Genomic DNA, 23,391 nt, shown 5'->3' with positions numbered 1-23,391 from the left:
GTGAAAAGAGAAAGTGAAGTTGCTCAGTCATGTCCGACTCCTAGCGACCCCATGGACTGCAGCCCACCACGCTCCTCCATCCATGGGATTTTCCGGGCAAGTGTACTGGAGTGGGGAATAGTGCTATAAACCCCACTTAAATCCTATTAACGTGTTGGTATAACAGAAAACCTTTTTTCTCTGATTTTTTTTTTTTTTGGCATAACTACTTCTAATCTTGCTGGTTACCTAACAGTATATGATTATGTCACATGTTCTTGCATAAAAGAAGATACAGTTGTTAAAAATTCACTTTTTGAAGATTCATTTAAAATTTACAAGGAGGTTAAGATATTTTCCCACACTGAAGATAAATTTCTTGGCTTGTTTTTTCCCCTGGTTAAAACTTTTATGAACGTCTGTACATATCAATCTTTGATTTCCAAAGTGTAATAATTAAACAACCCAAACTCATTTCCAAATTAGAGTTAAAATGAATTCTGTGAGATTTCTCCTATGGGGAGTAACTTTAAAAAATGTATTTATTTATGTGGTTGTGTTGAGTCTTAGTTGCTGCAAGCAGAATCTTTTAGTTGCAGCTTGTGGGATTGAGTTCCCCGACCAGGGACTGAACCCGGTCCCCTGGGTTGGGAGCACAGAGTCTTAGCTACCGGACCACCAGGGAAGTCCTCTATGGATATTAACTTTTAAGTATACTAGATTTTTTTTGAGGGTTTTGGTTTTTTGAGGGTTTTGGTTATTCCTGCCTTTTTTTTTTTAAGAGTAGAAAAGTATAGGGAAGAAGAAAAGGGGAGATGGAAGGAAAATGGGAAGCACTGCCTGAAATTGCACCGTGTACATTTCCCCAAACACTCCACGTATTGACTCCCAGCCCCACTCTGCACTGCGGTCTGTTCACACACTCACCTTTAGCAAAGTCCACCAGGACAGAGCAATGTTTTACTTTATTTGGCTTCCCCAAGATCTAACTAACCCAGTTTCTGGCACACAGGAAGCACGTAATGAACACGAAATGACCAGAAAAGAGAGCAAAATATGTGCATACACCAAGCCTGAGAGGGCAGAATCATATCAGTATGGCTGGGGCTGTAAGTCAGACTATCAACCACACGTGGCTTAAGCCTGAGGATGTTTTTCATTTCACATGACACAAAATTCAGAGTCAGGGCCATTCCAAGGTTGGTTATGCAGCTGAACAGTGTCACGGGGGACCCAGATGTTTCTTATTTTTGTACTCAGCCATCCTCAGCATATTGGCGATTTCTCCTATTACAGTTGCAAGATGGATGTAGGAGTTCCCAGATGTCATTTGCAGGCAGATGTGCCCATGTCCAGCACAGATGAGGTGGTGTTTCCTCCTGTGTATCTCTGTTTATTACAGAGGAAAATTTCTCACAGATGCTTCCAGCTGACTTCTACCCAGGTCCCATTTGCCAGGATTGGTTCACAAGCCCATGCCCTGACTGACAAGAAGCCAACTGCGACTGGTACAGAAATACCAGAGGAAGCAATGGTACGGAAGAGAAGAAAGATACACCACAGGAAAAAAGAGCGGTAGAGGCAGGATGAAATAGTTAGCCTGTGGTTTGTGTAACATATTGGATTGGCCAAAAGGTTCATTTGGGTTTTTCCATAACATCCATAATATCCATAATATCTTATGGAAAAACCTGAATGAACATTTTGGCCAACCCAGTAGTATGGCTTGCGTTATTTAGGCCTATTATAATGTAGTGTATGTATGTACTCTTACCTGTATATACATCTTGTACCCAGTATATGTATGAAGGTGGTTGAACAATATTGTTTATTAATAACAGTGTGTGCCATCTAAGAGCAGAGCCAGGTTTTGAAGGACCATGTAAACTGGAGAGAGAAAGTATATGAAACTCAAGTACAGCATTGATTGCTAGGCCCCATCCAGGTCCCTAGAAGCTTCATTCCTTTCAGGCAAGCCTTTCTTTGGTACCCTACTCATCCTTCCCCTCATTTAGCATTACTATTTCAGAAAGAATGGAAAGCAGCTTTAGATGGAAATGGGTAACAAGCCAGAAAAACTGGGGTTTCTTTCATAACAGAGTTCAGGGAAAGGAGGATAACAGAACTCAATTATTCAAGGAAAGAATACAATGTATGGGAGTTACAACCGTAACATTTGTTTTAAAGAACTTTGTTTTCATTAATAGTACTTTTAATTGTTCACTGCATATTCTTTACTCTTAGAAACAGTGTGAAAGTGAAAATACATACATAGATGAAGTAATCCTTATGCTTTCTCAAAATAAAATATTCAGCCTAGTAGAGTTGACCTTGAACAATGTGGGAGTTAGAGGTGCTGACCCTCCCTGGAGTGGAAAATCTGAGTATAATTTACAGTCAGCCCTCATATTATCACTTCCTGCATGTCTGAGATCCTGAATCCAATCAACCACTGATGGTGCAGTACCGCAGAGTTTATCATTGAAAAAGCCCGCCTACACGTGGACCCACGTGGATCAAATCCAGCGTTGTTCAAGGGTCACCTGGATATATAGATTCCAGGCACCCTTGAATATGACTATATAAATTTGATGTTACCATACAACAGGGAGGTCTGGCATGCTGCAGTCCATGGGGTCACATAGAGTCAGACACAGTGGGGCGACTGAACAACAGCAACAACCATACCACACCTGTATAATTTGAATTGAATTAAATTAACATGCTAATTATTAAAGTAGAATATAAAAATTATATCTGGAAATTGCATGATATCACACCCTTATGTTTTCTTCCCTTTTCCCTTGGGAAGAAAGAGTGATCACCTGCTTTACCTGCTATATTGTTGGTCTTCAGGGAATGGCAGTAGAATCTCAGAGCGGTTTCTGAGGAATGTCTTCTATTGATTTGAGGTGGATATTCCAGTCAGTTGCTGCTGTTGTCTTTTTTTTTTTAATTAAAAAATTATTTTTTATTTTTACTTTTTGGGCATACTGTGCAGCATGTGGGATCTTATTTCCCTGAACAGGGATTGAACTCATGCTCCCTGTAGTAAAAGCAGAGTCTTAACTACTGGACCACCAAGACAGTCCCCTTCCCACCTTTTTTTAAAAAACATATTCCTCTTATCTGCCTCTGGTTCTTGAGATTACATATTAACTTCCCATTGTATTTCATATTTCACACTGGATTTTTTAATTGAAACATATTTGCTAATCAGCATAATGTTAATTTTAGAAGCGTATCATTTGCGCCAGCGTTGAATGAGTCTGGCACATAATAACCTTCCATTGATACTTGTTTAATGAAAGAATGAATGAATCATTTATACAATATGGGACTTCTCAGATAATTATAATAATTGAAGGAAAACAAGTGTTGGACACTAACCTTCATTTTCTAACATTATTTCCTTTTAGAAAATGTGATATTACCAGTTGTTTGAAAAATTAAAGACTCTTCTTTAAAGACTGATATGCTGAATTGATAATTTGGCTATTGACATAAATTGTCCAGGAGTGGAATTGCTGGGTCATATGATAGTTCTGTTTTTAGTTTTTTGAGTCCTCTCCATACTGTTCTCCATAGTGGCTGTACCAATTTACATTCTGCTGTGTGGTGACCTAAATGGGAAAGAAATCTAAAAAAGATTATGATATTATATATCATATACATATAGTCATATATGTATATGATTTACTTTGCTGTACAGCAGAAACTAATGCAACATTGTAAAACAACTATACTCCCAATACAAATTTTTTTAAATAACAGAAAAGATATAAATTGTCAAGCTGCTACACATCTGAGAAAATGAGAACATAATTTGAAAGGAAGAGGTTGTATAAATGGGTGTATGTGATTCAGTAAGAGAGGCCATGAACACGAGAGTAGGATCTGTAACTATGCAGTGTATTTTATGCTTCTGAAAAGACATTTTTTACACATATATGGGTCTGCCTGTTTACCTTACATTCTCTGTAATTTAAAAACTGTGTTATTTTTTTATAGCTGTTATTCTTGGACACACAAATCAACATGTATATTTGAAAGATATTATTTCTGACATATCAAATGCTTATGATTAATTTCTTTAATGTTAAATTTTATATATTAAATCCTGTTGTTTGGTTGTAGTTCTCATTTTTTAAAATGTTTTTGTATGTACAACAAAAATGCACCTTTTGTGTACAAAGTTTTAAAAAATCTTTTAAAATATGATAAGATGAAAGGAATTAAAAAATCGACATTATTGGCACGAGATTCATGTTAATGTTTACTCATGTAAATAGAACAAAATACTGCCTAATTAGTGTGGTTGGTAAATTTTTGGTACTTTAATTTTCTCTGTTATTGTAAACCATGCATAAAATGCTTGCCTATTGAGAAGTGCAGAATTGTCAGAGCTTAAACAGCTGACATCTGCTTACTCTCTTAAAAAAAAAAAAAAAAAAAGAATAACAAGCCATTTCAGCCTAATCTACCTCAAATGTGTTCATGTAAATGGAGGTCCATCTATTGACCTGTATTCTTTTCAGCTCGCGATTGGCCCACATGGTTCATGAAACCAGGAAGGCTGATTTGAAATGCAGATGTCGAGACAGTGAAGTACACCCTCCCCTTTTCGCTTTGCTGTATCTGTCAGGGTGAAAAGTGGCTTGTACAAGGGTCAGTCACCCATACTCACTTAATTACTTTTCTTGGACCCACAGAGCTGTCACAAGCTGTGGTGGATGCGGGAGCTGTTCCTCTCTTAGTGCTCTGTATCCAGGAGCCAGAAATTGCTTTGAAAAGGATTGCTGTTTCAGCCCTCAGTGATATTGCAAAGCATTCTCCAGAGTTAGCACAGACAGTGGTGGATGCAGGAGTGATTGCTCACTTAGCCCAGATGATCCTGAACCCTGATGCTAAACTGAAGGTATTTAAAAATAAAGTTGAGAAACAAACAAACCAGGATTCTGATAATCTAAGAAAATGGAAACGATATGTGTGCAGATGGTTAGTATACATTTTTAGATATTAGTAAATTATCATGCAAAACAGGTCTGGGTATATTATGTATTTGGGTCCTTTCGTATGTGGAAACAATGCTGTAAGGATTAGACAATCAAGATGTGACTGGGGAAAAGTACATGCAATGCTGAAAACTAGAAGTAACATCAGAATCAGTAATTAAAGTAAGGAATCATGTCACGATTAAACCTCAGGGTTAGAAGGGACCTAAAGGTTTTCTAGCCCACTATTATATTTATGTTTCCTATGAAAATGGTCATATTAGTCTTTTGAGCTTTCTTAAATTTAATTTTCAGTTAATAGTCACCAATTATACTTTTATATTATAATAGTTATGTTCTATAAGATTTTAAGATTGTCAATGTTAATTAGACAATGTAAAATTCTTTAAAACTGTAACAGCCACCTGCCCAAAGTTCTGCTTGATCATGTTTGTATTACATTACTGTACTTATCATAAACTAATGATTTAAGTAGTGCATAATTAAGAAATAATATTCACCCAAAGGTCATATTCTTTGACCAGCCTCAATAAGTAAATATTTAAATAGTCAATAGTGTGAACTAAGATGTTCAACTTGGAAATTAGGAAATTTAAGAAATTGAGTATTTAGGTATAAGAGTAGGAGGTGAATACTTCAAGACTCTTAGGTTATGTTGAATTTGTGTTTATTTCTTCCTCTTTATAAAGGAATTTGAATGTGATACAAAGCTGTTTAAATTACATCTGAACTCCACAGTGGACCCTGTGTAATGTTTGGGTTTGGTTTTTGTTGAACAGCGTCAGGTCCTTTCAGCTCTCAGTCAGATCGCGAAACATTCTGTGGATCTGGCAGAAATGGTGGTCGAAGCAGAGATTTTTCCAGTGGTACTTACTTGTCTGAAGGACAAAGATGAATACGTGAAGAAAAACGCTTCTACTTTAATTAGAGAGATTGCAAAACATACACCCGAGGTAAAACAAGGGGAAAAGAAATCAGCTTCGAAATACAACCACATGCTGTTAGTTTAAGTTATTAAGCAGAACATCAATTTGTTGACAGGGCCCCGGGTGGTGTCACGTGTTGTGAGGGGTTTCTCACCCTTAGCACAGTGGTCGTTTTGGCCGAGATGACCCTTGTCGTGGGGGGGCTGTCTGTATACTGTAGAGTGAATGTTCAGCAGCATCTCCGGCCTCTGCCCACTAGATGCTAGCAGCGCCCCTCCCCTAAGTTGTGACAATAAAAAATGTCCCCATGTATTACCAACTGTCTCCAAGGGGACGAAAGTGCCCCTACTTGAGAACCACTGGGTTGTAGCAATGGAATTTGAGTCTGAAATCTCAGTTTTTAATCATTAATCATTGTCTGCTTTCCACTTCTAAGTTGTAGGGACCGTGGACCTTTGTTGTCCTGTCACTCTAGGTCATCTGGGCGTAGTGAGAGACACTGCCCCTCCAGGATGGGAGAGATCACCAACTTCCTGCTCAGCCACTCACACATGGTGGTTCCTGCTCTGGGTTCTTAGATGGGAAAAGAATAGAGACGAAGTGAACTTGGGTAGATTAATCTGCTTCATACTCACGCATTGTGTGGAGGGGGCAGGGAGCGGTTTCAGCAGTTAGCTAGTTATGAACTAGCCCTAGGTTTAGTGTTTATGTGAGGCACTTTGACATCTATTACGATAAGGATAAAAGTCATGTAAGAAAAATTGAACAGCAGAGAGGCTCACAGTGAGCATATTCTGTAATTAGAAATAGCAGGATTGTTATCCTTGTGTATTTCTTTGATAAATATAATACTTTCGAATGATATTTCAGATTTTGTTGTTTAGTCCCTAAGTTGTGTCCGACTCTTTTGTGACCCCATGGACTGTAGCCTGCCAGGATCCTCTGTGCATGGGATTTCCCAGGCAAAAATACTGGAGTGGGTTGCCATTTCCTTTTTCAGGGAATTTTCCTGACCCAGGGATTGAACCTGAGTCCCCTGCCTTGGCAGGTGCATTCTTTACCACTGAACCACCGTTTTTTAGGTCTGAAATTTTAAAATTTGGCAATGCTAATGTAATATTATCAGACATCCTGGAATGTGAAGTCAAGTGGGTCTTAGGAAGCATCACTACAAACAAAGCTAGTGGAGGTGATGGAATTCCAGTTGAGCTATTTCAAATCCTAAAAGATGATGCTGTGAAAGTGCTGCACTCAATATGCCAGCAAGTTTGGAAAACTCAGCAGTGGCCATAGGACTGGAAGAGGTCAGTTTTCATTCCAATCCCAAAGAATGTTCAAACTACAGCACAATTGCACTCATCTCACACGCTGGTAAAGTAATGCTTAAAATTCTCCAAGCAGGCTTCAGCAATATGTGAACCGTGAACTTCCAGTTGTTCAAGCTGGAAAAGCTTAGAAAAGGCAGAGGAATCAGAGATCAAATTGCCAACATCTGCTGGATCATCGAAAAAGCAAGGGAGTTCCAGAAAAACATCTATTTCTGCTTTATTGACTATGCCAAAGCCTTTGACTGTGTGGATCACGATAAACTGTGGAAAATTCAAAGAGATGGGAATACCAGACCACCTGACCTGCCTCTTGAGAAACCTGTATGCAGGTCAAGAAGCAACAGTTAGAACTGGACATGGAACAACAGACTGGTTCCAAATAGGAAAATGAGTACATCAAGGCTGTATATTGTCACCCTGTTTATTTAACTTATATGCAGAGTTCATCATGAGAAACACTGGGCTGGAGGAAGCACAAGCTGGAAACAAGATTGCCAGGAGAAATATCAATAACCTGAGATATGCAGATGACACCACCCTTATGGCAGAAAATGAAGAAGAACTAAAGAGCCTCTTGATGAAAGTGAAAGAGGAGAGTGAAAAAGTTAGCTTAAAGCTCAACATTCAATAAACTAAGGTCATGGCATCTGGTCCCATCACTTCATGGTAAATAGATGGGGAAACAGTGGAAACAGTGGCTGACTTTATTTTTCTGGTTTCCAAAATCACTTCAGATGGTGATTGCAGCCATGAAATTAAAAGACGCTTACTCCTTGGAAGGAAAGTTATGACCAACCTAGATAGCATATTGAAAAGCAGAGACATCACCTTGTCAACAAAGATCCGTCTAGTCAAAGCTATGGTTTTTCCAGTGGCTATGTATGGATATGAGAGTTGGACTATAAAGAAAGCTGAGCACCGAAGAATTGATGCCTTTGAACTGTGGTGTTGGAGAAGACTCTTGAGAGTCCCTTGGACTGCAAGGAGATCCAACCAGTCCATCCTAAAGGAGATCAGTCCTGGGTGTTCATTGGAAGAACTGATGTTAAAGCTGAAACTCCAGTACTTTGGCCACCTCATGCAAAGAGCTGACTCATTGGAAAAGACTCTGATGCTGGGAAAGATTGAGGGCAGGAGGAGAAGGGGACGACAGAGGATGAGATGGTTGGATGGCATCACCGACTCAACGGACATGGGTTTGGGTGAACTCCAGGAGTTGGTAATAGACAGGGAGGCCTGGCGTACTGTGGTTCGTGGGTCGCAAAGAGTCGGACATGACAGCGACTGAACTGAACTGAACATAATATTCAAAGGTCATCTTATACTGGACTTCCCTCATGGTCCAGTGATTGAGAATCCCCCTTGCAATACAGGGGACACAGGTTCGTTCCCTGGTGGGGAAACCGAGATCCCACATGCTGTGGGGCCTGCATGCTGCAATGAAGACCGAGCACAGTCAACTCATACTGCTAATAATAAAACCAAAATATCCTCTACAAAATATTTTAAAAAATAATAATAAAGATCATCTCATACTTTAGGGCCGTGATAATGTAACTCTCCCTCTTTTCTCTTAGCTTTCTCAGCTGATAGTGAACGCTGGGGGAGTTGCTGCTGTGATCGACTGCATCGGGTCCTGCAAAGGGAACATAAGGCTGCCAGGCATCATGCTGCTTGGCTATGTGGCAGCTCATTCTGAGAACCTGGCAATGGCAGTCATCATTTCCAAGGTTTGCCCTTGTTTCCTTTCCCCCTGATTTTGCAGCAAGATCCTCTAAGACAGTCCACAGATTAATATTCTCCCACAGAATGTACAATATAACTGATCAGAGACAAAGAATTACCAGCTTTTTTCCAGGCTTACTAGTAAGTTTGCCAGAGCAATGCTTAAAGTAAGGTTGACTTGGCAGGAAGTTTGAAGTTTTACCCAGTGTTTAATATTAATAAAATGTCAGCACCTCTGAGTGTTAGTATTATCTGTATCTAAGTGATGTGTATTTTGTATCTTGAAGGATTGGCTTTACAAATATGTAAAGCATACTTTGATTAAAGACAACTAACATACCCAATGGTCATTTGTATCATCTTGTACGGATGGCTCTCTCTCCTTTAGCTTCCAGGAGCTAATTTCTCTTCTTAGATGTGGGCAATTCAGAGTGCATGGGCACATGTCGGATAGCAGTGTTTCTGTTTGCTTGCTCGAGGGATTTGGCCTTATCTCAGTTTACAACTCTGTATTAACCCACCAGATTGAGTAACCCTGGCTCATAGTAGGTGCTCAAAAAATATTTGTTGAATGAGTAAATATTGATCTCCTGAAGCATGCTTCAAAGGCTGTGTGCTCCCAGTGTCTCTGGCAGCCCTCTAGGGTGCAGGTTTCTTATCAGCATGGAAAACCTGCTGCTGTATGTTAAACAGAATTGTGGATTTTTTTTTTATCCTTTGCTAATCCTCAGAATAAAAAGGAGCCTCAGATCTTTATTTTCTACCTATTCCTTGATAATACTTTACTTCACTCCCTCTTTATCCTGAGCTTTTCCTTTTGTTCTTCTATTACCAAAGACTCTGATAGTGACTAGGGCAGTAGTGCTGCTTCCTGAAGGGTCACGGTGGGGGTATTATTGGAATTCTTGATTCTTGGTTCTTGTGTGGATTGTCAGAAAGTCCACACATAGGAAGTACGAGGAAAGAAGCCGCGATTACTTTTGCTTCCTGTGTTTCTTCCCCAGACTATCCAGGAGGTGCTCCCCCTCTTTGGTCTGGGGCTGCTGGCCTCTCACACCTGGTTATCTTTCATTTAATTGAAGATCAAGGTGGGGGCAGCAGCAGTTTGAGGCCGATCACTCAGCACTGCATTATTCTTTCTGGTTCTGTGTAGTACTGTCAGGACTGACAATACCTCCCATCTAAATAATACTTTCTAATGTTCAAAGCACTGTCATGCTTCTTGTCTCATTTGCTGTTCATAACAGCCATGGCTATTAAGTCATCGTTTTGGGGACTGTCTTCTTTTCCTCCTGCTTCTTCATTCTTGGTATGTCTCAGATGTATGGACTTTCTAGAAAATTGCCTCATTCTGAAGATAGAAAAGATTCTGACCTTTTTTTTTTTAATATATATGGGCTGACACACATTTTTAGTTGTAAGAAAGAAGTCAAAGAAGTAATATGGCAGATCTCTTCTGGAAATTGGTCTTAAAAGCCAAATTTAGGGACTTCCATGGTGGTCCAGTGTTTAACACTCCTTGTTTCCAGTGCATAGGGATTTGGATTTGATCCCTGGTCAAGGAACTAGGATCCCACGTGCTGAGTAGTGTGGCCAAAAAATTTAAAAAAAAAAATTTAAAAGTGGAGGGAAAAAAACTATAGATGATCATTTGGCCTTTGCTTGTGGGAGGATGACCATGTGATAGTGGCTTTTGTGGTACTGAATTTAAGGTGATAATTTAGTATCAGCATTAGATAATTTAGTTTAGTCTCAAGTTAAAAAGTTATACCCATACAGAATGAATTATAATTTGATTTGGTTATTTGACTCTTCTTTGGGTATATAAGCTGTGATGCATTTGAGGCCCTTTAGTTAATTCTCTTTTATTTAGCTACAATTGAAGTTTGAAGTACAAAATACAAGCACATGCCATCAGTGTAGTAAAAGTGCTCATCCCTTCTTTGACATTCAGTCAGATTAAATTGGGCAAAACTATTGTGTAAATGTTGACCAAAAGTAATGGAAATTTACTATTTCAGGAAAGATTTTAGTGAATATATTTCACCTAAAATTTACTTAAATGGGATTCTTGCTCATATTATTCATTTGATTTTGGGTCCATAGTAGGTATTTTGTTTTTGGATCTCTTGGTGAAAAGTTAATTTTTAAAAAGATTCTAAATTAACTTTTTTAGTTTAGAAGGAAAGCAAATGATTTTAAACTCCTGTGCATTTTTAATTTGTCACAGTGGTATCTGGCTTTGCCTAAATGCTAGCCTGTGGCATCTGTTTTTTGGTTAAATGCCTCTGTTTGGGGAGCAAATGCTAGTAGAGATACTTAGTTTAGTTGGGTTGTTACAGATAATTAAGGTAAATTAGTTCTAGTCGTTTTATTGACTTGAAAAATGACGGCCCCTGTGAAGTGCTCATTTATTGAACAGTTTAAAGGAAAAAAAGGATCAAGACCGAAATGATTCTTCTAATGCCTGAGAGACATGGAAGACCCTTTAATCCTGCTCTGGGTTCGTAACTCTCGCTCTTTTGATCCACACTGCAGGGTGTGCCCCAGTTGTCCCTCTGCTTGTCAGAAGAACCAGAAGACCATATTAAGGCTGCTGCCGCCTGGGCCTTGGGACACATTGGGAGACACACTCCTGAGCACGCACGGGCCGTCGCTGTCACAAACACTCTGCCTGTCCTGCTCTCTTTGTACATGTCAACCGAGAGTTCTGAGGATCTTCAAGTGAAAGTAAGTGCTTAATTCTTCATCGTTTTAATGAAGGTTTGTTAGATTTTTAATTCATAATATGTAATTTAAAATGTTTTAATTTTTATTGTGGACAACATCTTTTTTTTTTTTTTTGTACGCTTGATTGATTGATTTTTGTCTGTGCTGGTCTTTGCTGCTGCTCTCAGACTTTGTTTAGTTGCTGTGAGCGGAGGCTAGCCTAGTTGTGGTGTGTGGGCTCTAGGGCCCTTGGGCTTCAGTAATTGAAGCTGATGGGCTCACTAGTTGTGCATGGGCTTAGTTGTTCCAAGATATATGTTATCTTTCTGGACCAGGGATGGAACCTGTGTCTCCTGCACCGCAGGGCAGTTTCTTAACCACTGACTGGACCACCAGGGAAGTCCAACAATATCATTTTTCTGAGTCAAGAAATAAGTTTATCAGAAGAATTGAGGTGACTCTTTGAAAACGAATTACCCTTGTCTCTAAAAATCAATGATAAATTTTAAAGGAAGTTCTCTAGGGTACAAAGTTTTTTGTAAAATGAATGTCTGATTGTTGCCACTTACATTTCTATTGACTTTTCTTATGGAATAGGAGTTAAATAATAGGACTTTGGAGGTGAAATTGGCCAGAGAGAACTTTAGTCCATTTTAAATTAAAAATTGAGCCTAAAAAAATTTAAAAGGAATGCCTCTCCAAAGGCATTCCTGAAGCATGAGTGACGAGTGACCTCTCCTAACTCCAAGTCTGTCTGATCTTTTAGTTATGTCTTATATTTGTTCCTTGAAAGGAAAATGACCATAAGATTCCCAAAATTAAACATTTAAAAATCTTGTATTAAAAAAATGAAGATTTCTGAAAAAAATATTACTAACTACTAAAATGGTTCATTAAACACTAATATAAAGCAGGATGGGTTCTAAAAATAATCTTAGAATTTCAAAGGAAGAAAAATGTTTCCCAACATACTCCCTATTAGGAAAACATCTAACTTCTTGAAAGCAGCTCTCAGGATTAACTTGGGTTGAGGGAAATACACAGGAAAGACAATAATTCAAGATAAAATGAACAGTAAGTTAAATTGTAACTTAAATTTGAAGGAAAACAATAAAGTAACAAATAGGAAAACACATTTTACAACAACTTTAGACAGTATAATGGGACAGAAAATCTATTTGAACTGCACAGTTTGAGGGACTCTGAAAGCTATCAAGTGAGTCATTTATTTATAAATTTTATAAAAGTAAATTTATGTTGATTTGATTATGTTTACATGTTTTTTCTCTACAAACTCATTGAGGGAAGTTGATTTCTAAGATTAAGATTAAGATTTCTAAGATTTCCATTTTTATAAGACTTTCTAGATTAAAGCAATGATTTAATAGATTTCTATTACTTGTCTCTAATGTTGAGTCTATTCCTTGGCAAAGCATGGTAGATGGTAAAATTGATAATGTGCTAAGGTCTTTTCCTGTGTAACAATTCTGTGATTCTTTGACTTTCTGGTGAGAAAACACAAATCCATTTCCAGTTTTGAGTTGTCTAAATACAGATGATTTACATATGTGTAATTTTAACCTATGTATGTCTTTCTCTTTTTACGTCAAAATTCTTTAACCCATTATCATCGTCTTTCTTCCTCCCTCCCTCTCCCCCTTCCCTACTTCCTCCTCTTTCCTTCTCCCTCCTCCTCACTTCTCATCCTCCCCACCCTTACCTCTAGTGATCCAGGGAAATAAAAGAATACATCAGCTACAGCATGAATAATTAATAGCAGAGTAGATAGTAATTATAGTTTGAGAAACCCTTGCAAATAGTCTCTTAGGGAGCGCTATATACTATTTACATGCTACCAAGTTTATATAACTTGATTTTTGATTAACATTATGATGCTATATTGTATAAATATCATCGGAGTAAAAATGGTTGATTACTTTTTGAAGTCAGATAATTTTTATTGTATATTAGTTTAACAAAGGTGGTTTTGTTAAAACATTAAGGTTTACTAATAGAAGTTTCCTTCTACCTTTATTTGATACAATATTTATTTTCAGGAAATACAGTAGGTATTAAATTAAAAGTGATTTATCAATCATTATCCTGTCATCAATCTTTCCAAGGCTTTAAATCCATACAAATGTTTTCTTATTGTAGGGACTTAATCATTCTGTTGTTTTTTTTTCTTCTCCAAGGTCTCTTGGATTCTATCAGTTGTTTTAAAGGCTTTAGAGTAAAAGTCCAAACCCTTTGATTTGACAGTATCTCAAAAGGGAAAAGTATCCAAGCACTTTAGGAACTGTCTCATGGTGTTTCTCATTTGTTATTCTGTAGCAGCTTTCAAATTACAAGGCCATGTTGAAGTTACTTTTGTCCCAAAGACATGTAAGCTTTTGTAAGCATTCTCTAATTGGTTCTGATCCAGGAGAGCCCAGGAGGCAGCCCCTTGGAATTTCTTGCACATTTTCACATGGTCTTACTATCTGCCTGTACCTATGTAATTTCAAATGCCTTATGAAAGTGAAAAAAATATGTATCTTTTATATAATCATCTTACCCATATATACTTTGAAAATATTCAGGTAGTTGCATTTTTATTTGTTTTGATTCAGAGGTATTAGATGGAATTAGTTTGGTATTTGAATGGTTACAAAGCTATTCAAATAGTTATAAGACTATTTCTAACATAATTATTTAAATATTACATTCTTACTGTCTTGGTTGTTCCCCTTTGTTTTTTGCAGCTTTATTGAAATATAACTCATATTCCATATAATTTACCCATTTTAAACTATATAATTCAATGGTTTAGTGAAGATTCACAGGTGCTACCATCGCCACAGTCTAATTTTAGAACTTTTTATTTTCCCATTAGCTGTCACTCCATGTCCTCCCTGTCTAGCCCTAGGCAACCATTATTTTACTATCTGTCTTTGAGGATTTGCCTCTTCTGGACATTTCATTTAAACAGAACCATACAATATATGTTGCCCTTTGTGCCTGGCTTCTTTCGCTAAGTGTAAGTTTCAAGGTTCATCCATGTTGTAACATATATCAATATTTTGTTCCTTTTAATTACCAAATAATATTCATTGTATTGATATACCACATTTTGCTTTTCTATTCACTGCTTGGACCTTGGGTTGTTTCTACTCCTTGACCATCATGAACAATGCCACTATGAACATAACTGTACAGTTTTAGTATGGATGTATGTTTTCATTTCTCTTGGGTATATACCTAGGAATAGACTTGTGAGGTCATATGATAACTCTTTTTAACATTTTGAGGAACTGTCAAACTGTTTTCCAATGTAGTTATACCATTTTGATTCCCAGCAGCAATGTATGAGGGTTCTAATTTTCAACATCATTGCCATCTCTCGTTACTGTCTTTATTTTTAATTGTAGCCATCCTAGTGGGTATGAATTCATATCTCATTGTGGTTTTGATTTGCATTTCCCTGATGGCTAAAGATGCTGAAATTTTTTTTCTTGTGCTTACTGGCCATTTGTATATCTTCTTTGGAGAAATGTCTAATCAGACCTTTGGCCCATTTTTAAATTGGGCTATTTATGTTTTTATTATTGAGAATTTAAGGATTCTTTACATCTTATGGAGGAGTCCTTATCAGATGTATGACTTACAAATATTTTTTCCTATTTGGTGGGTTGTCTTATCATTTTATTGATAGTATTGTTTACAACAAGTCTGTAAAAAATTTTAATGAGATTCAGTTTATCTTTTTTTTTTTTTGTTTTTTCACACCTGTGCTTTTGGAGCTATATGTGAGAAGACTTTTCCTAGCACAGAGTCAAGAAGATTTACTCCTGTATAACCCCCTCATTTAAATAACTATAGCTCTTTGGTCAGAATACTTTCAGAATAAAATTAACTTTTGAATAAAGAAGCATTTTTCATTTTAAGCAGTTTTCAAGGAAGATCATTCATTTTCAACAATGAAACAACAGTGAATGATTTTTTTGTTACTCCTTTCATTTTCTGTGAAAAACAAAGCGGCATCAAGTGTTTGTCTCGAATTGACAATTTTGTTTTGCTAATTACTATTCTTATGTGTATTGTTAATAGGAAAAAAGGGTAGTATTGCTAATCACTTATTGTGGTTTCTACAAGAGCTTTGATCAGTGTGGCTACAGTCAGCTTTTAGAAATGACAGAAAAATTAATGAATGTAGAATTGTAGATGCTACACTAGTTTGTAGGAAAACCAGGCTCAAACCCAAGTTGTCCTACACAGACAGTCCATGATTCCTTCCCTCACATCATCATGTAATATTATATATGTCTAAAGATAGACACTAACTACTAAATGCTGTGACATTTAGCAAAATTCATAATCTCTTATTCATTATTTTGAAGTAACACCTGACTTGATTTTCTGACCCAGGTAAAGAAAAGGATTTGTTGACCCCACATAATTTCTGTACAATTCACAGAATAAAATTATAGGAACAATTTTATTTCACTCACAGCCACAAGTCACCAAATACAAGTCATATTTTCTAAAGGCTTATACATTTTAAACCCAACATATAACATGATCTTGTATGTAGAAAATCCTAAGGAATACACACACACACATTCACTAATACTAGAAGTAGTAAGAGTTCAACAGAATCACTGGGTGGAAGAGAAATATGTAAAAACCAACTGTATTTCTGTATTCTAGTAGTGAGTAATTCAAATATGAAAGTAAGAAAATAGTTTCATTTATAATAGCATCACAAGAATAAAATATTTAGGAATAAATTTAACAAAAGAAGTATAAGACTTGTACACTGTAAACTGTAAAACATTGCTGAAAAAATTAAAGAAGATCTGAATAAATGAAGAGACATTCCATGTTCACAGATCGGAAGGTTTGATATTGTTAAAATGGCAATTCAATACTGTTAAAAATGATCTATATTTTCAATACAATCCCTTTCAAAATCCCAGATGTCTTTTTTCCTCAAAAAACTTGAGAAGCTGATCCTGAGATTCATATAGAAATGCAAAGGACTTGAACTTGCCAAAACAGTCTTGAGAAAGAAAGACTTAACACTGCCCAGTTTCAAAACTTACTATAAAGCTACACAAACAAGGTGCTTACAGAAAGACTATATAGATATCAATGTAGTAATCAAATAAAAAATCTGAAATGGACCCTTTTATCGTCAACTGACTTTCCCAAAGGGGCCAAGGCAATTTAATGTTAAAAGATAGTCTTGTCAGCAAATGGTACTAGGACAATTATTATATCTTCAGACAAAAATATTAATTTGGATCCTTATCTCGTACCATACACTAGAATTAACTAAAAATGAATAATACTGATAGATCTAAATGTAAGAATTAAGATTATAAACCTCTTAGAAGAAAACATAGGAGTAAGTCTTTTTAGCCTTGGAATAGGCATTGATTCCTTAAAAATGACACTTAAAGCACAAGTAATAAAAGAAAACACTGATAAATTGGATTTCATCAAAATGAAAAACTTGTATGCCCCAGAAGACATTACTGAAAAAATGAAAAGACAAGCCACAGACTGAAAAATTACTCGCAAATCATATATTCAAGCAAGGACTTGTATTCAAAGTATATAAAGAGCTCTTACAACTCAATAATAAGAAGATACATAACCTCACTAAGCAATGGGCAAAAATGAATAGACATTTCACTGACAAAGGACCAATCAGCACATAGAAAGATTCTCAACATCATTAGTCACTAGAGAAACACAAATCAAAACCATAATGAGATATTACTTCACACCCACAAGAATGGCTATAATTAATAAGACAGAAAATAACAAGTGTTGATCTTTCTTTGGAGAATTGAACCTTCCTACACTACTGGTGACCCACTCCAGTATTCTTGCCTGGAGAATCCCAGGGACAGAGGAGCCTAGTGGGCTGCCGTCTATGGGGTTGCACAGAGTCAGACATGACTGAAGCAACTTAGCAGCAGCAGCAGCAGCAGCAGCAGCACACTACTGGTGAGAATGTAAAATGTTGCAGTCATGTTGAAAAAGAGTTTGGTAGTTTCTCAAAATATTAAACATAAATTTACCATTATCACCCAATAACTCTACTCTTCAGTATTTTCCCAAGTGAAAAAATTTGCATGTGAATCTTCATAGCAGCATTATTCATATTAGCCCAAAGTGGAATTAACCCAAATGTCCATCAACTGGTGAATGGATAAGCAAAATGTGATAAATCCCTGTAATGGAATACTATTTGACAATGAAAGGAGTGAAGTACTAATATGTGCTATAACATGGATGAACCTCAGAAACATTATACTTAGCAAGGGAGGCCAGAACCAAAAGTTAACATATTATGATTTCATTTATATGGATGGTCCACAAAAGTAAAATTTATAGAGACAGGAAGTAGATTAGTAATTGTCTGGGATTGGTAGGATAAGTGGAGGAGGAAATATGGAATAACTATAAATGGGCGTGGGGTTTTTTGGGATGATGAAAATGTTCTAAAATTAGATTGTGGTGATGGTTGCCCAACTCTGTAAATTTACTAAAAATCCATTGAACCGTGCACTTAAAATGAGTGAATTTATGGTATGTAAATTATATCTCAATAGTGTTGTTAAATAATCTTAAGCCCAGATATTGACAAGTAAACAAAATCTTAACTAATAGACTAATATTTGTTTCATGCTGGATGATTCAACTGATTATTATTAATGATATACATCCTGATATAGAAGTTTATAGTCAAAAATCAAGTATATTTCTTGATGAAGGATAGTAAAGCTCAGCGGATTCCTACTGTCATTAGATTCTTGATGAATAACTTGACAGTCTGTCACCAACTTGTAACTGTTAGGATTGGGGTAGGGCTGTCTGGTACAGTGAATGTGATCTCCACTAGCACATTAGTAGACTTTGTCACCAACAGCTGTTAAGTTCATCATAAAGCTCTTCATTTTCTTTTCAAACTCCAGATCACAAGACGTGACTTTTTGTCACGCTTTCATTAATTACTTACTTTGGTATGTATTTTGTTTGCTTTGTATTTCAATAGAGTAAAAAAGCCATAAAGAATATCTTACAAAAATGCACCTATTTACCAGCTCTTGAACCATTTCTGTATGATGCTCCTCCCAATATTCTGAAGCACGTGGTTGGACAATTCAGTAAGGTAAGACATGCTCTCTTAGCCTGGAAGTGGGGAAAGAGAATTAAAACGAGGTATTAACTTGCATTGTTTTGTTGGGTCAGTGTTTTCTTCTGTAAGATGGGGGCAGGGTTTTACTATTTGATTTTACTGATCATATCGACAGGGAGGGTAATATAGGTTAATAAAATTCACACATAACTAATTCACACTTTTTTCTTCATCATGCTTCCTCACAGCCTCAGTACTGTCTTTTTTATGTTCTTGGAGAATAGAAGAGTCAACATGTGAAAACCTCATAACCCTTTGGTAGTTTTCCTGGTGACTCTTAGTCTCACTCAGCTGGAAACAACTGCAAAGATCCCCACAGTATTTTTTGTGAAATCCATGTATTTAACCGGAGATGCTTCCAGACAGTCATTTGGAATGTATTGGCTTATTTGGTAACCACTCTTTAACCAGCATGGCTGTCATGTTTCTTAGCTCACTGCAGACTCAAGATAGTAAGGTGGAAAGGTCAAGCTGCTGGATGGGGTTCAGCCAGAGGAACTGACTCCTGACAGCTGAGGCCAAGAGAGAGTGTGTGTGCTCCCACAGCCGTGGATGGCCAGGAGGGGGACCCTAAGTCATCAAGAAGTGGTCAGGTTGTGTTCAGGTTGGATTTAGGAAAATAGGGTCTTTGAAATTAGTATCTCGGTGTGGCTGTGAGCTCAGGCTCTGGAGCTGGGTTGCCTGGGTTTCTACTAGCAGCAATACCTTTAACGACATCTTGACCTCTCTAAATCTTAGTGTAATTACCCATAGACTGGGGCTAATAAGAGAACCTATTTTATAGGGTCATGTAAAGATTAATGAGTTGTTATATGTATAGAGTTTAGCCTAATCCCAGGCACTCAAAAAAAAAAAAACACCCACAAAACCCCAAAAAGTTGTTTTTGAGAAATAAAACATAAAAGTGCTAAAGGCTGATTTTAAAAAATTAATAAAAATGAATGGGGGCCAAATTCACTTGAAGCATCAGTTATAAGGCTGTATAAAGGAGGTACTACTGTTATGTACTATGTTTCTACAAATAATAAACAAAAACTGTATGTTGTTAAAATGTTTAAGCTAGGCCCTACAGCTGAATAGGTCTAGTTTTAGGTATTCCTCTGAAAAATCATACTGTCTTTGAGTCATTTCTGTGATCTCCAACATCTTGCTGCCCCTTAAGCACCATAGTCACTGTATGGTAGAAGGTTTTATGTTGCTAAAGCCCCATCAGGATATAGCTCTGTGTATCAAACACCTGTGCTCTGTCTTCTTCCTTCTAAGAAAATAATGAGACTTCCCTGTGGTCCAGTGGCTAAGACTCTGTGCTCCCAGTGCAGGGGGCCCAGGTTTAATACGTGGTTGGGGAATTAGATCCCGTATGATGCGTCAAAGATCCCACGTGTTGCAACTAAGACCTGGCGCAGTCAAATAAATACATTAAAAAAAAAAAAAGAAAATAATCAACCTTTGTTTTCTGGATGCTAAGTAAGAAAGCAACCAGTTAATTTGATCAGCTAAGAGGGAGGAAGGTGTAAGGGGACGAGTGGATCATCTACAGACAGTCATCACCTCTTGTGAGTAGCTGACATTATTTCTGAAAGTTTCATTTCATTAGACAATTAGACATTAGACATTAGACATCCTAATCTTTTAGGCTACCAGGAGTGAGATATTCTAGTTTTATTGAACTTGCTGTGAAAACGAACACTAGCCTGAACTGAGTTCAAAATAAGTCACTTTTAAAGTAAGTCAGTGGGATTTGTGGAAGTTAGCTAAGATAAACACAATACCACATACCACATACTCTTATGAATGTGCCTTTAGGAATATTTGCTTCAGGTAGAATTTTACCTTTTCCTTAATCTAAGGATCCAGAGCACTAGAAAAGAGAGAGGAAAGCAAGGCAGAAGATAAAAAGATATTAATTTAAAAGATAGGAGGTAATAAAAACTCTCCAGGCCAAACAAAATATTTAAAGCCTATCGGCATTTCTGTTTTTTAGAAACATGCACACTTAGTGTCATCTTTTATTGTCCAGTTGATGTGTATTATCATTCTAATAGCAAAATCCCTTTGTAGTTTTAGTTTTGTTAAATGCCTACATGTTAAGCATTAAGGGATAGACAAAAATAGTTAACACCAAGTTCTTTTTCAAGGAACTTTATAATTGAGCTGGGGGACTGGATGAAACAATCATAAAACACTTCAGTGTGCTAGACTTCATAATAAACTTTAAAAAATTTTATTTTTTAATAGCTTATGGGATCTTAGTTTCCTGATCAGGGATGGAACCTGTGCCCTCTGCAGTGGAAGTGTGGAGTCTTAGTAACCCCTGGACCACCAGGGAAGTCCCTGATAGTTAAACTGTTATGTGGCAAGTGCACTGAATGGGGTCTAACAGAATGCTTTGAGAGAAGAAATGTACCCAGCTCAGCCTGGGAAAGAGAGTAGGGGTGTCCCAGAGAAAGTTTCTTAAAGGAAGTTACCCCCAAGTAATGGGAGAAGTGTGTGGAGGGCAGAAGGGATTTCGAAGAGGAGGAAGCAGCATAGGCAAAGCAAAAAATGCTTCAGATGCACCCTTTGAGGTCATTGAAACACAATTTAGTGTAGAGGTTGGTATGGAAGGACTTCGGAGAGGTATTTAGGACCTGAGTCACAGAAGAGCCCCTGAGCTTGCCTTTAACTTTGGAGAGACCTTGAATGGCTATAAGCGAAGGACGGCCCCTGTAGTATATCATACCTATATGGTTGGATCTCTATTACCTTTGCTTCTGTTCATTGGCTTTATTCCATCTCCACAGCATACCAAGTTGATACATTTCCAAAAAGGCTGCATTTTTCTTGCAATCGTTTGCAGATTTAGGCTCATTATGTTCCAGGTATATTAGACATAAATTCTCTTTTTCATTTCCTCATATATTATTGCTTTTCAAGAGTAAAACTCCAGCTTGGGAAAGAAAAGCTGACACTTTTATGTGCTTCACTTTTCAAGGTGCTGCCACATGATAGCAAAGCTCGACGACTTTTTGTAACAAGTGGTGGACTTAAAAAGGTGCAAGAGATAAAAGCAGAACCTGGATCTCTCCTTCAGGAATATATCAACAGCATTAACAACTGTTACCCAGAAGAAATAGTAAGGTAGGAAAAATGGACTTTGGGAAGGTCAATGTTATTCTGTTTTTCTCTTCTCAAATTGAGATTTTTATATCCACTATGTGAAAATGTGGACTTTGAAATAGCACAGACGACCAAAATATACTTCTGCTTCTCCCTCAATCTTTTTTATCCTTCAAATTAAATGATGTTCTGATTGACACATACTTTTCCAAATGAAACTGAAATGTCATTTGAGACATTTCTGTACTAATTTAATATGTGCTTTACTAAAGAGTACCCCAAAACAGAGTTCAAAGTAAATTATCAACTGTTAATAGAAAGTGTTTGATTTTCATAGTTCCCTGCATATTGTTTCTCTGCCTTAAGCTCACATTCATATCAAAGAGACTATTATTACAAATTACAAATTACTGCTATTACAGATAGAAAGGAGATGTTGATGGAATACTCAGTTCAGTTCAGTCGCTCAGTCATGTCCTACTCTTTGCGACCCCATGGACTACAGGACGCCAGGCTTCTCTGTCCATCACCAATTTCCGGAGCTTGCTCAAACTCATGTCCATCGAGTTGGTGATGCCATCCAACCATCCTCTGTCGTCCCCTTCTCCTCCTTCCTTCAATCTTTCCCAGCATCAGGGTCTTTTCCAATGAGTCAGTTCTTTGCATCAGGTGGCCAAAGTATTGGAGTTTCAGCTTCAACATCAGTCCTTCCAATGAATATTCAGGATTGATTTCCTTAGGATTGACTGGTTTTATCTCCTTGCAGTCCAAGGGACTCTCAAGAGTCTTCTCCAACACCACAGTTCAAAAGCATCAATTCTTCAGCGTTCAGTTTTCTTTATGGTCCAACTCTCACATCCATACATGACTACTGGAAAAACCATAGCTTTGACTAGACGGACCTTTGTCAGCAAAATGATGTCTCTGCTTTTTAATATGCTGTCTAGGTTGGTCATAGCTTTTCTTCCAAGGAGCAAGCACCTTTTTAATTTCATGGCTGCAGTCACCATCTGCAGTGATTTTGGAGCCCAAGAAAATAAAGTCTGTCACTGTTTCCATTGTCTCCCCATCTATTTCCCATGAAGTGATGGGACCGGATGCCATGATCTTCATTTTTTGAATGTTGAGTTTTAAGCCAGCTTTATCACTCTCCTCTTTCACTTTTATCAAGAGGCTCTTTAGTTCCTCTTTGCCTTCTGCTATAAGGGTGGTGTCCTCTGCATGTCTGAGGTTATTGATATTTCTCTCAGCAGTCTTGATTCCAGCTTGTGCTTCATCCAACCTGGCATTTCACATGATGTACTCTGCATATAAGTTAAATAAGCAAGGTGACAGTATACAGCCTTGACGTACTCCTTTCCCAATTTGGAACCAGTCCATTGTTCTATGTCTGGTTCTAACTGTTGCTTCTTGACCTG

At 37.3% G+C, this 23,391-nt stretch overlaps 1 protein-coding gene across 10 annotated transcripts in view; it reads left to right on the top strand.

Annotated features, from left to right (window-relative positions):
* Positions 1-23,391, top strand: part of SPAG6 (sperm associated antigen 6) — a 62,685-nt gene that overhangs the window by 33,339 nt on the left and 5,955 nt on the right. For 7 of the 10 annotated variants that reach the window (XM_086334485.1, XM_086334490.1, XM_086334487.1 and 4 more), the window contains 6 exons: positions 4,692-4,897; positions 5,774-5,947; positions 8,826-8,978; positions 11,512-11,703; positions 18,731-18,847; positions 21,849-21,994. In XM_086334485.1, the coding sequence (XP_086190611.1) occupies positions 4,692-4,897; positions 5,774-5,947; positions 8,826-8,978; positions 11,512-11,703; positions 18,731-18,847; positions 21,849-21,994 (988 nt within the window). Of the gene's footprint in view, positions 1-4,691; positions 4,978-5,773; positions 5,948-8,825; positions 8,979-11,511; positions 11,704-18,730; positions 18,848-21,848; positions 21,995-23,391 lie in introns of all 10 variants that reach the window. The other 3 variants (XM_086334494.1, XR_015139713.1, XM_086334489.1) reach the window with 3 other exon arrangements.

The sequence above is a fragment of the Bos grunniens genome, chromosome 13 (assembly GCF_055505025.1).
Source record: "Bos grunniens cultivar Pamir isolate PY7600 chromosome 13, Bosgru_T2T1.0, whole genome shotgun sequence".
In the NCBI taxonomy this organism is placed as follows: Eukaryota; Metazoa; Chordata; class Mammalia; order Artiodactyla; family Bovidae; genus Bos; species Bos grunniens.
The sequence above is the reverse complement of the archived record's forward strand: the minus strand, read 5'-3'. Positions and strand labels throughout refer to the sequence as shown.